Here is a 16,340-nt window from a genome sequence, read left to right as displayed (position 1 = left end):
GTCCTGTTCCTTCGGATATCCTCAGTAAGTGTTTCGGTTGCATTAGTGATTTTAAAAAATATATTAATTATATAAATATTTAATGATATCATTCACTATGTCCAAAATTCATTTTCTCCAGGTACTTGGTGCATGCAAGTTTTTGTGACTTTTAAAGCATGTGGCAGGGTTAAATTTTCACTCAGAGGTGCAGTAAGAAAGTAAGAAAATCAAAAAACAATCTGGTCTTTTGGGATGGAGGACAGTTTAGAAAAACATCTGAAGTCCAGGGTTTATACTTGGATATGCCATTTCACCTTTTGACCACAAGGGGCGCTCATCCCTGTTCAAAGACTGGATCAAGGAGCTGCAAAACTTTGTTCTTTTTGTATCATCTGTCTGTTTCTTGAATTGTTTATGTTGCAACAGTTGCACTGATTATGGTTTATAGTTGATAAGGGGGGCTTATGTCTAAAACACAACATTTTAAATGTTTTCAGATGCATCTTTTGAGGTTAAACAGGGGACTAAGTCGCTTCATAACTGATTCTTTTCTCCCTTGGATCTGAGGGAAACATTTGTGACAAATAAATGTTTGGAAAGCAAATGGTTTTGATTCATTTTGAACAGATAAATTGGCCTCGTCCATTGTGTCTGCTGTAAAGGTGATTCCTCAGAGGTGAAGAGGAATTAAGTAAAATTAAGAGGTAGAAAATCATCTGATAAAGACATTCAGAAACATTTAGTTGGCTGTAGATGGAGGGAAAACAAAAATACATGAAAAATCTAGAAAATGCAGCTGTTTAAATTGGTGAGGGTACACAAGGTCTCCTTCTTAAAGATGTATTTCTAATTCTATACTATGACACTCCCACTTTTTTGGGAACTTCTGAAGACACGGTCATTGCTTTGTGGATTGTAGGTGATCATTTATGTAAAAAAAACATGTCAGTTTCCTTAACGAGAAGAATTTGCAATGGAAAATCCAATAATAAAATGCACAAAAAAGCAATCTAAGAAAATATACATAAGCATATGACTACAATTTTTTTGTTGGTTTCGTTTTATTTGTAATTGTTTATTGATTTAATTTATAGATTTTATATATATTTATTTGTAACACAGAGATTGTCCCACAGTACCTGAACGCAACAATTGGCTCTATATCAAGAACTATATAAAGTCCGTGAACGCAGCGCGATGATACTGATGAGGACATTTGCAGTTACACCTCATCTCCACCAGGGGGAGCGCCATTCCCGCGGAGCCCGAAGTGACAGCTAAGCTCCTCAACATCCCGACTGGAGGCTTCAGCTCATCCGAGCGGACCTGGCCAGGCTGCCTGGGTCTTCGCGGACCACCTGCAGCCCTTTTCCCGTCGCAGTTCTGACCCGGCGGTGACGGACGAGCGTTCGTCCGCAGATGTGCGCGTCCTCCGCCGTGAGGGCATAGGCACGGGAGCATGTCTGCGCCCGGGTACACCAACCGGAGCAGCTCCGCCAGCTTCGGCCAGAACTCTTCGGCGAACGGCGGAGCGGCGCCCCCCTTCCAGAACGGTGAGACAGGCCGGATGGAGCGCTTTTGCCAGCCCGCTGGGGGGTTAGCACGCTCTCCTGGCAGGTGTTTGTCAGTGGCGAGGACTTTTATGTTCATTTTAAGCTGCTCAGTTGCCTTGGCAACATTACCTGTACACGGCTAGCAGAGGGAAATTGGAGGGAAGCGGGGAGTTTATGCTAACCGGATGCTAACTGTGGCTTAAGCTAACCCAATGGGATCAGGGCTAACGCGAGCTAGCAAGAGTTAGCAAGACAGATTGCGCATGTTGATAAACTCTACATTATATTTAAAGTCAATTTTGATATTTTAAGAACTTTTGTCTAATGATTGCATGCTTTCAGAAAATGAATTTAGTCAAAAGAACTCAAATTATGTGTTCGAACACACTCAAATTATACGTATGTCAAAGTCCTTGTTTTGATTTGGAGTTAAACTGCGCAGATTTACCTTTTTTATTTGTGATGTTATGTATGTTTTTAACGTTAATTACGATTTTTGTTCAGGTCCGGTGCAGACCTACCCATCCATGTATCCGCCTGCGGGCTACTACGGAGCCCCGCCCCAGCAGCAGAGCTACTCCGCCGCCTCTGCCCCCAGCAAAGCCCCGGTCCCCAGCAGCTACTACCAGAACCATCAGCAGCATGTAGCTCCACAGCCTCCTGCTTCATCAGCTCCTCCACCACCCTCAAACGCCCAGTACAACCATCAGCCATTCCAGCAGCCTCCTTACATCCCTCCAGGATCTTACTATGGACAGCAGTTGTGTCAAACTTCTCCAGCCCAGCAGCAGCAGCATCCCACCTTAGTGCCAGCTCCTGCCGCTGGACCTGGCACCCCTCTCCACCCCATCGTTTCCTACCCATCCGCTCACGGATGCAGCCAGTACGGCACGCTCAGTTCTCTTCAGAACGCCTCCACGCCAGGGGTCACCCAGATTTCTGCGCCCTTACACCACTACAACACCGGACCTCCACCCTCCACGACGGCGGTGCAGCCGGGGTACTCCGTGGGTTCTGCCGGTCAAACGGCACCAACAGTTAATGGTCAAGGTGGTGCAGGTACGCCTGACGTTTATCTGTTGCCTCCATCTATTTTTTGAGAATGTTGACATCAATCCTGAAGCTGGAAGTAATATTTAAATTCTGTACATCTCCAGTTTTTGGCTCATAAATCTCCTCAAACTTTGTCAGCTTCCCACTTGAGTTTAATCTGTTCTGTGTTTTTTTTTTTTTTTTATATATAAATGCAGTTCAAAACAACGCACACCAACACTACAACCAAATCCACCCGGCCTCACACGCCTACAACTCGTACAGCAGAGGTGGTGCTGAAGCAGAACGACCGCCGTCAGGAACCCCCTCCACCTCTGTCCACTCCTCCCCACACCATCACCAAGGTAAAAAAAGTAAAAATAAGACATTTCATACTCGGGAAGATCTAACAAATGTCTAACCATTGATTATGTTTTACAGATGATTTGAAATAATTGTGTTTAGTTTGCTATGTTGAAAGAAATTGAAATAAATATGTATGATGGGAGATGATGGGAGTTTGTCCTCTGAAGACTCTGTCAGATGTTCAAAATATTTTTTAGAAAATAGATCATATCTGGTAGCTTAAATCTCATACAACCAGTGTTTTGTGAAACAATCTGGACGTCAGCAGAGTGAAAGTGTAGTTTTATTAGAAGACATTTGATGCCTCGTCTTTTGTTTCATCATTATTGATTATGTAATTTTAGACTCAATCAGAATCTGATATTTATTTTATTCTTATATTTTAAGCATATTGTTACAGATAAATTCTGTTCTGGAAGATATGAATGAGATATGAATCATAAATTTATCTAAAATCTGCACTTGATCAAAACGGATTATGAAAACTGAAAAACTGACGAAATAACTCGGTAGAGGTGAGATTATATACGTTTGCTTCTTCTCGGTCCTTTTCAAACAATAAACTCTACTTAACTTTTGTCAATAATCACTATTTAATGATTCAAATGAGACTCAAGTGCGTCGTTTTGTTTTTTTTCTATGGATTTTTGTCCTGCACGATAGAATTTATTGTTGGCACAAAATCAGTCTATGTTACAAAAGACGACGTAAATCATGATAAAGGGTTACCTTAAATGATTACAGACATGGTAAAACCATCTAATGGCAGCTTGGCAAACTAAAAAGAGACTTTTACGCATTTGACCAATCAGATGGACCCTTTTTATCTTGGATGTAGACAAGGGTCGTTTGGAATATAATTTAGTTTATGTTGACTTTTATTTAAATATGATTGTTCCAGTGAAATGGAAATGATGTATTCGTTGTTTTTAAGTTTAGCTTTTGGTTCATGTATCACAAATCGTATCGTCATCACAATATTAATTTGATTTGTTAATTTGTTCCTTAATGAAGAGATTATTACTTTAACATATTCAGTACACAACATAAATCCACATATCTCCATGACAGGAAACGAGCAGTTAGAAGAATATAATTATTTAATTTCTGCCCCTATATCGCATCTTAAAAAGAAAAAAACAAAATAAATATTGATTAATAACAAACATTGCGAGTTTTCCTCAAATCTAATCCTTTAAATTATTTATGTAATATGTGTATGTTTTTTAAAATTGTATTGTCTACAATTAATGCTTGAAATCCATCAATCAAGACACTTAAGCTAAAGTCACCAAACGTTCTCAATTGAGTACTATCAAGTATTTTTAGTAGTTAATTGTTGCTCTATTTTTACTTAAAAGTTGAAACTACTTCACAAAATGACGTGCTAAATGATAAAAGATGATTAATAAAACAGAAACTTGGACCCGTTGAATGATTTGCTATCGGATCGAGACTCTGTATCGGCAGATTCTCAAATCTTTTGACCATCATTTCAGACGCGCTCTTAGAACCGTGAAAACTAAATCAGTCCATCCTGAATCCTCAAGTAACAAAAAACATTTTTACAAAAAGACTTGAACCTCTTGTCTTTGTGTATTCTGGCGTTTGTGAGTTGTGTACTCGTTCACAGTGCGAGCTGTACAAACATTTTCAAGCTGCAGGAGTCAACCTTCAAACAAATGTTGGTGGTTTCCGGGTCAGAGTTTGTCGCTTCAGGTGTTGACAGAATCTGTCACCTGTCAGCAGTTGGTGCTGCAGAGGCAAAGCACCAGTTTCTCACTTGAAAAGTTTTCCACAGGAATGCAAAGAGGCTGCCCCCCCCCCCCATGTTTGTGACAAACAACTTCACAGATTTAAAAAGCAATAATTCATCTCAGTTTGTACTTTTGTTTGAAATGTTTGCTTCTTTTGGGGGCTTTGTTTGGTTAAGATTATGTTGATCCAATTCCAGTTTTTATGTTTGACTTTCTGTCACCAAAAAACTGTTTGGTTTAAAAAGTTGAATAAATAAAAATGAGGAGTGTGTTTCTGATTTTAAATTTGGTTTGTCTCAAACTATAGAGCTGTCAGGGTTTGTGTAAAAGAACTAAAAGACCCTTGTTTTATGAAAAAATGTTCTTTAAAAAAATCTTATCAATACAGTTTTTTAATAATTTTTTTTTGAGCGAACATGTTTTAGGGTTGGATTTTTCGTCTTCTGGGTAAAACCATTCATCTGACCCCATTGGCTGAGGTTTTCTTTTTGCTTATTTAAAGAAAATCTCCCCACGGGAAAAGAATGTTTGACTCATTTCTGAGAGGTCTGTTTTTGCGGTGTGGTCTGAAACTTCTCCCACATGATTCTGATGATTTTTGTTTGAACATAATCTGTAAAAGTCACTTTTTTCTTTTAGTTTTGGACCGTTTCATCAGCTAAAGTGACTCCTAAAATGTTTAAAAAGTCTTTATTTTGCTGAAAATCGTTTCTCCTGCAGGCTGAACTTTGCTGGAAGCAGTTGTCTTCTTTCTGTTGCGTGCACACACACATGCACACGTACGTGCACAGAGCTGACAGCTTTCTTCTGAACCTCTCCCACCCCCCACCCCCCCTTCCAACAGGCATGCAGTACGGATATGTTGCTAATAGTGGAGCTAGCTCAGCTTCTGCCACCACCTCAGGCCCAGCCGCAGCCCCCTCTTCATCCAGCTCTGATGAAGATGATGATGAGGAGGAGGATGAGGAAGCAGGTCTGCTTGAGCTTTTACCTCCCTGTTACCCCTCCCTTGCCATAAACTCACCTTCCGTGCGTCCTAACTGTCTCCGTTTTGTGGTGAAGACTTCCATACATTTCTGTCCTCATCTGCTACTTCCTGCTTTCATGTGTTGTTGTTGCTATTGGAAACCGTGTCGTTCCTTTGTGTTTGCGCCCGGTTCTGCTGTTTGAAACCCGTCTGGAGACGAGCATTTGGTTTGCAGCTCTCTGTTGGGCTGTGCACACGGTTGGTTTGACCCAGAGACGAGGTCGCGGTAGCACCCATGCTGTGGATTCTCCCATCATCCATCTGGCTCTGTTCTGCTCTCACCAGCAGTCATGTGAAGCCTAAACCAGTAACTGTGAATCGGATCTGAGCATCTTTATCTCTGAGGAGGTGTTGAATCAATCTAGTAAATGTACAGTAAAAGTTCGAGAACAGTTTGGTCTTGTTTGTAATCTTACAGAGGATCTTATTTTCTCCTGTAATCTGTGCAGCTTCTGTCGTTGATGACCGAGTTTTGCCTCTGAGGAAACGTGGGCTGTAGAGGCCGGCCGTGCCACCTGTTTGGGTTTGAAATGCAAATGATCAGCTGGTATTAGCAGCGATGCAGTCATCCATCAACCGTGGCTCTCTCATGACAGATTCATGGTTACATCATGGAAACTTCCAAGAGTTTCTGCTAATGAACCCAGAATGAACTTTTGGAGACAGCAGTGTGCTTGAAATGCTTGTTTTTGATCTGACGTCTTATTTATCTGCAGCACTGATTGTAAATGTTCATTTAGGAAAACAAGGACTCATCTGGGGCAGGTGAGGCCGACAGATCTTTGGATGCTGTTCTGGGTTTCTTGTGACCTCTTGGATGACTTGTCACTGTACTCTTGGGGGTAACAGTTGTTGGTTTTCCCCCTCCTGAGAAGCTTCTTCACTGGTCCATGAGCGTCTTCTCACTGTGATTCTGTGGTCCCCGAACTGCTGAAATGTCTTTATATGATCAATGATCAGTCTTTCATTTGTGCTCTTCAGATTGTTGTTGAGCTGTAAAGGATCTTTTGCTTGTTTGTGTTATCGGACATAAGTCCAGTTTAAAGGATCATTAGGTATCAGTTCCAGTTGTGGCTACAGAAACCAAATCCCAGCTCTGTAGAGATGTAAAAAAAAGCAGTTCTTATGTTCCATGTTGTTGTTGTTTTTTTCTTTTTACACTTAAAGTGAAGCAGAAAATGTACCGTATTTTCCAGAGTATAAGTTGCTCTGGGAGTATAACTCCCACTTTTGGGAGAAAAATGTGATGTTTCAGAACAAATCTGGCAAGCCCAGCGTAACTAAATAAATAAATAACAACAGTAATACTAAGAAAAATATAAAAGTCTAAGAGGAAACCAATCAGATTCTTTTCCATGTTTGTTTTGGACGATACTTCTTCTGCTGCTGTCAAAAGCAAATACTTTTACTCAGATGGAGCGCCCTCTAGTGGTTGTTAGAGGAAACAACCGCTAAAGGACAATCGAACAAATATATGGGCCTATTTGTATAAAAAAAACACACAAATAACTCGCTCCCGAGTATAAGTCGCACCCTGGCTAAACTCTGGAAAAAAATGTGACTTATGCTCTGGAAAATATGGTATTTGTCAGTCTAAGATTCTGTTAGTGATCATAGATAAACTTCAACTGTGAGAGACGGGATCTAAAAAACAGTTTGGTAACTCGCATTGTTTGATTTTTAATGAATTAATTTGTATAATGGAGCAAAAAGCAAATATTTAAGTCCTAAAAACGAACAATACATTTGTTGCTTGTTGCTTCATCTCCTAAATAGCTCTTCTACCCTCCATCTGCATGGAGGAATGGACCAAAAACAACTGCAGTCTGTTCAAACCTGCTGAAGACCTACAGGAAACCTCTGACGAGAACTTTAGTTATTGATCAAATATTTATTTTCTGCTCTATTATACAAGTAAATTCTTTAATAATTAATAATTAAAAATAACATTTTGTCAGAGTAAATGTTTATGTGATGAACATTATAGACCAAACTCAGCTTTTTAATTTGCAGAATCTTTGACAAAATGTACTTTTTTTTTGCTCCACTTTATAAATAGATGATTAAAATTAGCACTTGTTTTTTGAGCTGAGAAGTTGCAGTGTGACAACTGTAAACATCCAATCGTTCAATAAACTGTTAAAATGACTGAGAAAGGACTCTGAACAGAGAGAACATGCTGCTCCTGAACGCCTCGGCTCCTCTCAGGTGACCTGCTTCCCTGCTGTCATCAGCCACAGGTGAACAGGTGTTTCAAAATAACCCCTCCCCTGACAGGACCGGCCTCTCGGCGCTCTCTTCAGCCGCTCATGGGGATTGTTTGTGTGTTTATTTGTCTTATATTAGAGTTCAGGAAAACACTTTCTTGTAAAAAATACTGTTGGATCCAACATTTAAATTCTGGAAAACTTTCAATAAAAATGTCAACTTTTTACCATTTTATGTTTTTTTAATTCAAATCTTAGAGCTGAATATGAATTGACTTAATATAGAATTAATTACTTTGGTACAACTTTATGAAATCTTTTGGCTTGTTGCTTTTTATTCTAATAATAATGTTGGGCCATGTTTATTATTATTAATCTAAACAAGGAAATAACTACTTCTAGTTATTGTTCATCCTCTACTTTGTTTTTTGCCTAAAAGTAACAAAATTCCAATTTATTTATTATAAAACTATTTTTGGTCAACTTTCATCACTAAAATCGTCATAACCGTGTAAAATTAAAATGTTATTACTGCTTTTTAATAATAATAAACTGGCATAAGTCACTGAAATGACCTCCACAGTAAACTGAGTGAAAGGTATTAATGATTTAAAAACAAAATAACCTGGACAGTATATTTAACCTTGTGTTTTGTAGCCATCAGTGGACTCCTGGTACTGTCGGTGAGACTTCTGCTCCTGTTATGCTGGTTTCTGAACCAAAAACTGGTCCGACCGCTCCAGAAATGACGAGCGTCTTCTCCATGTTTCAGCTTCTGCCTCAGAAGTTTAGCAGGATTTAGATCATAGAAAGTCACTTCAGTTCAGTCTGTTTTGTTCTTTATTTTGGCGTCTTGACTCTTGATCCTGTTGGTAGAACTGCGACTCAGACCAAACTTTCAGATTATTGACGGCACATTTGGCTCCAGAATGATTATACAGAATTAAGACAGCCCAGACCATAACCTAACCTCCTCCGTGTTTAAAAATCTTTATTTTTGTACTGCCACGATTAGTCAACTAATTTAATAGCCGATTAGTCATTACTTATATATATATATATATACACAAAGTTGTGAGTGCTCAGGACTAAAAAAAAAATAACTTTTTTCATTATTGAAGTCAGTGAGACAAAAAATGTTTATCTTTACTGAAATATAGTTCCGTTCAGATGCCGACCTCATTAGAGAGATCAGGAATATACTTTCCATCAAACTAATTTTGACAGGTGACCTTTGACCCTATATACCCTTTATATATAAAATTGATATTAAATTGTTACGTCATCTTGAGGGGCGGGGCACCTGTTGAAACGAGTTTGATGGATGGATAAGGGTCAAAGGTCACCTGTCAAAATGAGTTTGATGGAAAGTATGTTCCTAATCTTTCTCTCGTTTGATTTAATCTTGTTTCAATCCCAGAAACTAATGACCGGTCGTCTCTTGTGAAGTCCACTTTGGCTCTAACTGCTCCTGATGGTGGATCTGACCTTCATCTTCAGAGGTCGTTTCAGGCTCGTTTGTTTTGTTCTGTGAAACAGTTTCAAAGTTTTTTTTTTTTTTTTTATGACTGGTGAGTTTTTAGTGACCGCTCTGGGTTTTTCCTCCATTCCAGAGAGGCAGGAACTGCTTTCTTTCTCCTCATCGTGTTGGACATCGTAACACGGAGGCCTTTCTTTGCGGCTCTCGCTGCTAATCTGATTATCACCCTCTGTGTGAAAGGAGTCTTAATTGTCTGTAATCTCCCTTAAATCCACAAAGAGGAGAATGCTTGAAAAGAAGTCCTTTTTCTGAGCTGATGTGAAGTCGTGGAACTCGTCTGCCGTGTGTCGGTTCTGTTCTCGGCAAACGGGTCGACGAGGCCGCACAGGAGCCTCGGAAAAAGAGGAAGGCTTAGCTTCTGTGATCGCCCCCCGCAGGAAGCATAATCCTGCAGTCTGCTGGTCAGATTTAGTGGGAGATAATTGGATCTGGTTCTGTCCAATGAGGTCCCGCCTGAGGCTGGCCGTGTGCTGGTTTGCTGGTGCCGACCCTCTCCCTTTGACCCACATGGATTAATGGCTTCATTCAGAGATTCTCTACCCATAATCCTTTGGGAATCCCAGTGCACAGTCTGACACGTGTAAAAGCTCAACTTTCCTGTCCTTTTCTCTGTGAACCGCTGAAGTGATGCCAGCCTGGAGAATTTGAGGGGATTTTCAAAATAAACTGAATGATGTTCAGCAAACTGATCGAGTTTGTTTAAAATCGTTCTATTTCTGAAGTTTTCTTTAAGTTAATAAAGACTTATAAAGTTTATTTGCACACACAGCAGATATGAAAACAAAAAAATACACGTGGAATTGTTCAGGGTGGAAGACTTTAAGGTTATTTTAAGGTTCATGAGGAGATTTTACTTTCAATTTAATGCAAAAATACTAACATGAAGGGCAAAAAAGTTTTATTTTTATGGTAATCTTTCTGACTTCTTTCAGATGTGACCAAGAAAATAAACATTAATAGAAATAAGAATGTTTCTTTCTTTTTTTCTTTCTTTCTTTTTTTTTTAAGGATAAAATGAAAATGTCTCTAATGTCCATTTCCTTTAGCTGACAGTAGAGCTGCTCAGTTAACTGAAGGAAAACGTGGGAGAACATTTTCATTCTTACATGTGTGTAAACATTTATTTGTATTGATGTTTATATTTATATTTCAAAGATCACTAAATTCATCCTGTTTGGAACTAAAACCTGCTTTTTCTTGTCACATTTTTACCTTTTTTCATCCATCTCTCCGTGAAGGCCAAACTCATTTTCTTCACCGCTTCCATCGATCTCTGGTCCTCCTCGTTCATGTTTGCTGGATTTCCTCGCTCTTTCACTTTGTGTAGTTTGTTTTTATTTCTCAGTTTGCTCTGTTTTGTTCCTGTCAGGCGGGGAGACCTCCTCCTCCACCACCGGCAGCGCCTCTCCCGCCCCGAACAGCTACGACTCCCTTGAAGGCGGCAGTTTTCCTGGTAAACCTCCATCACTGCTTCTGATGATTCCTCAAAAACACTCGGCTTATAAAGAAGTTCTGTTATGTTTACATTTTTCAATAATTCACTTATTAGGTTTGACATTAAATACATATTATTGTCATTTAAAGAGCTGCAGCAGTGAGTCATGAAGACATTTAAAAATATAAATCAGTTTGATTCATTTATTCCTCACAAATATTTATAGCGTTTTTCTCCTTTTTTCCAGATCCCGGCCTTTCTGGTGACGTGAACAACCAGCCTCAGCCCTACAACAGCTACAGCTACCACAGCATGCAGTCGGCCTACCGGTCAGGACCAGAACCTCCCCCTTCACACGACCCGTACAACCAGCCGGCGTACCCGCCGTACGCTCAGGTGAGGGTTTTTAGTTTTTTATTTTAAGCAAACCTGGTGTTAAGTGATTGAAACAGAAGTAAACTGAGCTCTAAATATCTGTTTGTCCCCCTCCCCTCTGCAGCCTTTTCCCAACCTGTCTCAGCTGTCGGCAGCCCTGGGGGGGCTGAGCGGGGTTCCAGAGCTGGAGGTGGAGGCCCTGAGGCCCGTCAACCTGCTGCAGGAGAGGAACCTGCTGCCCCCGCGGCCGCTGGAGGCCCCCGAGCCCAACCTGAGCCCCGACCTGAAGAAGGTCAACTGCAGTCCGCAGTGAGTCCAGACGGATGAGACCCTCATCACTCTTTTCTGCTCTGACTCTCCTGTAACCGCGTTTGTTTCCCGATCCGTTCGGATCAGAACCTTCAGGTGCACCCTGACCAGCATTCCACAAACACAGGCTCTCCTCAACAAGGCCCGGCTCCCTCTGGGCCTGCTCCTCCACCCCTTCAGAGATCTGCAGGTACGGCCCCTTTCAGTTTCAACTTCCTCAGGAAATAAACCTGAAATGTCTTTAGGAATAACTAAAACTGGAATCCTGGAAGGAAGTTTTTCTTCTTGATTTAATGAAAAGATTTTGATTATTTTTTTTATGTTAAAAAAATGACAAAAAGGTAAATAAAGGTACAATTTTTGTCATAAAATGGAATTTAAAATTGTATTTATTTTACTGTCAAATAGGACTTCCACAATTTGTAACGTCTAAGTTGATTATTCAAATATTTAACAACTAATAGTAACGACTAAGTTGTTTTACATTACTTTCAATTTACAACAAAATATCTTCTTCATTCTCAGACATCAGACGATGGTTTCAGCTGCTCTGTCACTCATATATAAACTAAATCAAACAAAAATTCAAAACGTTTTTTGTACATTTTTGAGGTTTTCTTTAAACAAAAAAATTCTGTTTTGATATCCTCAACAAAAATGAATAATTTTACCGTTATAATCAATCCTCAAATAAAATTCCAAACTAAAGGAGAAACATGACGGATTATTTGAAGCGCGGCTGTCATAACTCAAAGCAACACATTTAACTGAGTTCAGGACTGAAAAAGCCTTTAATCCAGACACAGTGATGTCAGCGAGGATGATGAAGCAGGTTTGACGAGGAAGAGGCCGTGGGGTTCGTTTTTTTTTTTTACCATCAAACATTTAACATCCGTTTCAGACCGACTCCTTGATCTCCAATGTGATCCGTTAAACTTTAGAAAAGACTGCCCTTCTTCAAGACTCTTAATGTCTTCAGTTAATTGTAACTTTCTTTTTTTTTTTATCTCAAAACTACGGTTCAAACGTTCTAATGCGTCTGCCATTGTCTTCAACACACATGCGCAGTAGTGCTAGTTGGGTCAGTTCTGATGTTATTGGAAGTTCTAGGAAGCCTCAGGTACCGGAACAACACGCCAACAGAGCCTGGAAATGGGAAACATTACAAAAGATAATTTAAAAAGTGTCAAATGCAATATTGGTTCGATAATTCGATTAGTCGATTAATTGAAAAATTATGAAAAAAAAATCTGTGATTAGTCGACTAATAAAATAATCAATCATGGCAGCACTACTTTACTTTACTTAACTTTTGTGCAGTTTTTCCACTTTTCTTCACTATTTTTGTTGTGAAACTGAGAAAAAAAGATCTTTTAAAGTCTGAAGGTATCAAAACTTCTTCCTCTCAGCCCTTTTTTTGTATGTTATTGCTTCATTCTTCCCCTCGGTTTCCTCGTTTCTTCTTCTCTGTGCTTTATGGAAGCAGCTCTTCAGGTTCACGCGTCTCCATCGTTTCAGTCTTGAGGGAGGAAATGTCCTGTGTGGAAATGAACTGAACGATGAGGATGATGAAGTGCAGGGCAGATAAACGGATGTATATTTGGAGCCGACGCTGAGGCGGTGTCAGGAGGTGTGAAGTGACAGGTCGCTCTCAGCAGCCTGGATGGGAATCAGAGCAAGGCCTGATGGGACATTCTGGACGGTCTAGTTTTCACAGCGCAAAGAGTTTGTCTTTAAGAGACTTTCAAATGTTTGAGAGCAGCTGTCGGCAGCGAACATCCCAGGTTTTAATCTGTGCAGATTACAGAGACAGCAGTTTCCCTTTTCCTGCTTCACTTCCTGTTTCGGTTTTGGCTCCATAAGTCATTTCGGAGGCTTCACTAAAAATGATCCATGTTTACAATGTCTTTAAATCTTCAAGAAAACCATAAAAACTACTTTAAACTGAATGAAATAAAAGAACATCTAAATAGGATGTGAATCAAACTGAATCACACTAGAATCACAATCATATGAAATCAATGCAGGGATGATGCAGTAAAACTTCATACATTTGAACAAAAAGATCACTTTTTTGACTTAATTGAGTTTTTACATCAAAAACAATTTGAAAACTGTTTTTGACCCAAAAAATACAATAAATTCAGAAAGAAAACACGGCAGATCTGATGAAATTATGTTGCTGTTCTTTATGTAAAGATTTTTTTTTTTTTTTACATTTTGTCCTAATTGTTTTTAAATATTTGAATGTTTTTAGAACAAACAGCTGAACTTACAAACTTGAATTTTACCTAAATAAAAAAAACAGTGAAATGAAAATTATGTTTCATATTTTCATCACAATATTGATCACTAATCGCAAGTTTTCCTGCTGCCCTAAGAAGATTTCTGGTTATTTTATGGATGGAAGTGCAGCTGTCAGGCGTTTTTATGTTAAGAAAACTCCTAGAAAATTTGAATTGCACGAGAGTCCTGCTGGAGGCTTCAGTCAACCGCCTCCTCCTGGAGGCTGTAAAAGAATAGATGGAGAGAGTTTCTTCTGAATTTGAGGGGAAAATTATGTTAAATGTTCCAGCTTTTTATGTTTTTGCTTAAAAAGTTTCATTTGTCTTTTGGATGATCAGAAAACTTCTCTTCCTGTCTTTCTATGTAAATGTCAATAATTATAAAAGGGATTTTATTTTTCTCCCTTTCTTGCCGGTTAACCCCCTCTTCCTCCTCTGCAGCAGTTGCCGGTGATCACGTCTAACACCATCGTGCGGTGTCGCTCCTGCCGCACGTACATCAACCCCTTCGTCACCTTCCTGGACCAGCACAGGTGGAAGTGCAACCTCTGTTACCGGGTCAACGACGGTATGAATCCAGATGAAGCGTTTGTGCTCTCCTGCTATTTTTATTTTTATTATTTAAGCTCTTTTCTTCCTCCTCAGTTCCCGACGAGTTCATGTACAACCCGGTGTCGAGGTCTTACGGCGAGCCGCACATGAGACCAGAAGTCCAGAACTCCACGGTGGAGTTCATCGCCTCCTCTGATTACATGGTGAGACACGGCCACTAGGGGGAGGTGTTGTTCAGTGTTCAGTCGGAGGAGGCTCCCGCTGCAGAAACGTCTCCATCATGACTGTTTCTTTTCCAGCTGCGGCCTCCTCAGCCCGCCGTCTACCTGTTTGTCCTGGACGTGTCCCACAACGCTGTGGAGGCGGGTTACCTGAAGGTCTTCTGCGACTCGCTCCTGGAGAATCTGGACAAGTGAGTGCAGACGATCAGCTTCTTCTTCCCCCTGTCTGACCCTCTGAAGGAGCGCTGACGGGGCGTTTGTGTTTCAGGATGCCCGGGGACTCCCGCACCAGAGTGGGCTTCCTGACCTTTGACAGCACCATCCACTTCTACAACCTGCAGGAGGGGCTGTCCCAGCCGCAGATGCTGGTGGTGTCGGACATCGACGGTACGTTGGGTAGAGGAGAAGCAGAGGAGCAAACTCAGGCTCTAGCAGCTGGAAGGTCTTGGGTCCTAAAAGCTACACATTTTTTTTCCTGTTTTTTATCCTTTGAAGATGTCACTGGGAACAACTAAGTAACTCTTTGTGTGAATCAGCTGATTCTGACGCAGAAAATACCAACTTTTCTTATCGACTTTTAGCGATAACACAACACCTCTTTTCTCTGCTTCATTCTCGGGAATTACATTAATTGTATAACAATTCTTAACAAGACACAGACAATTAAAAAGATTTCATGATTTAAAATCTGCATCTTTGCAGATTTATGATGTTGTCAGCAGCAGCTGAACTTTCCACTTTTACTGCTGTCATTTTTAAACCCTTTAGTTTAAATAACTATGCACTTTTTATTGATTTGGTGGGGAAAAAAAAACACTTGATTAAACTTTAAAAAGCTCTGAAACGACGTTCTCTAAAGCAGCGCTCTGCAACCTTTTTCAGACCACGGACCGGTTTGATGTCAGACAATATTTTTACGGAGCGGCCTGGACGAGGCTGAAGTCGGCGCCTAATTGTTACATTTTTTTCCTCCAGTTTAAATAACTGCAGCTTTATTTATTTACTAGATTTCATGTAGGAATTATTAAAATTTGACACAGATTTTCCTTTAACCGTCAAAGTCGAGGCTACAACAAATCGGACACCAACTTCATTCTCATCAAACTTTTAAGGTGCGACAGATAAAAAAAAAAATCACTAAAACTGTTTTTTTTCTAAATATGATAATAGACGTGAATCCAACATTTGAAAAACTTCATTAACAGCATTCTCATAACATTAAACAGCTGGTTGTGGAATATTCTGCATTATTATTATGGTCTGTGGGAACAACTGCCACACTAAATTCGTATTTAGATTAAAGACTCTTGTTTCTGTCTGTTACATGCAGTTTTCTTTTATTTTCAAGTCAAAGGCTCTTCTGTTTCTTTTCTGAAAAAAAAAAAAAAATCCAAATATGTTTGTTTTCTGTTAACTTTGCTTCCTTGAGAGTTTCAGTTTAGTGGTCAGCACTTTAACAAAGTATCGTATAGATTTAAGGAGTCAGATGTGATGAAGAGAGTTCAGTAGTTTTTCAAAATAAAACTTCAGTCAGAATCAGATTAGAAATAAAACAGCAAAAATATAATTGTTTTTTTCTCTGCAGCTCAGTAAAAATAGGGATTTTGTAAACATTAACATTAACATAAATTAACTTAAAGGGTTTGAAAAAAACGCTTTTAACAACTTTCAGGAAAGTTTCATGATCAGTTTCATAAAC

General features: G+C 39.7%; 1 protein-coding gene across 2 annotated transcripts in view; it reads left to right on the top strand.

Moving 5' to 3' along the window:
* Positions 1 to 1,175: 1,175 nt before the first annotated feature.
* Positions 1,176 to 16,340, top strand: part of sec24b (SEC24 homolog B, COPII coat complex component) — a 24,897-nt gene continuing 9,732 nt past the window's right edge. The window contains exons 1-12 of one of the 2 annotated variants that reach the window (XM_024260385.2): positions 1,176 to 1,535; positions 2,040 to 2,594; positions 2,786 to 2,932; positions 5,535 to 5,663; positions 10,834 to 10,917; positions 11,147 to 11,295; positions 11,399 to 11,583; positions 11,671 to 11,773; positions 14,310 to 14,436; positions 14,514 to 14,623; positions 14,720 to 14,832; positions 14,910 to 15,028. In XM_024260385.2, coding sequence (XP_024116153.1) covers positions 1,442 to 1,535; positions 2,040 to 2,594; positions 2,786 to 2,932; positions 5,535 to 5,663; positions 10,834 to 10,917; positions 11,147 to 11,295; positions 11,399 to 11,583; positions 11,671 to 11,773; positions 14,310 to 14,436; positions 14,514 to 14,623; positions 14,720 to 14,832; positions 14,910 to 15,028 — 1,915 coding nt within the window. In that variant the 5' untranslated portion in view covers positions 1,176 to 1,441. The remainder of the gene's footprint in view (positions 1,536 to 2,039; positions 2,595 to 2,785; positions 2,933 to 5,534; positions 5,664 to 10,833; positions 10,918 to 11,146; positions 11,296 to 11,398; positions 11,584 to 11,670; positions 11,774 to 14,309; positions 14,437 to 14,513; positions 14,624 to 14,719; positions 14,833 to 14,909; positions 15,029 to 16,340) is intronic. The other variant, XM_024260386.2, reaches the window with a different exon arrangement.

Source organism: Oryzias melastigma, linkage group LG10 (genome assembly GCF_002922805.2).
Source record: "Oryzias melastigma strain HK-1 linkage group LG10, ASM292280v2, whole genome shotgun sequence".
Classification (NCBI taxonomy): Eukaryota; Metazoa; Chordata; class Actinopteri; order Beloniformes; family Adrianichthyidae; genus Oryzias; species Oryzias melastigma.
The sequence above is the reverse complement of the archived record's forward strand: the minus strand, read 5'-3'. Positions and strand labels throughout refer to the sequence as shown.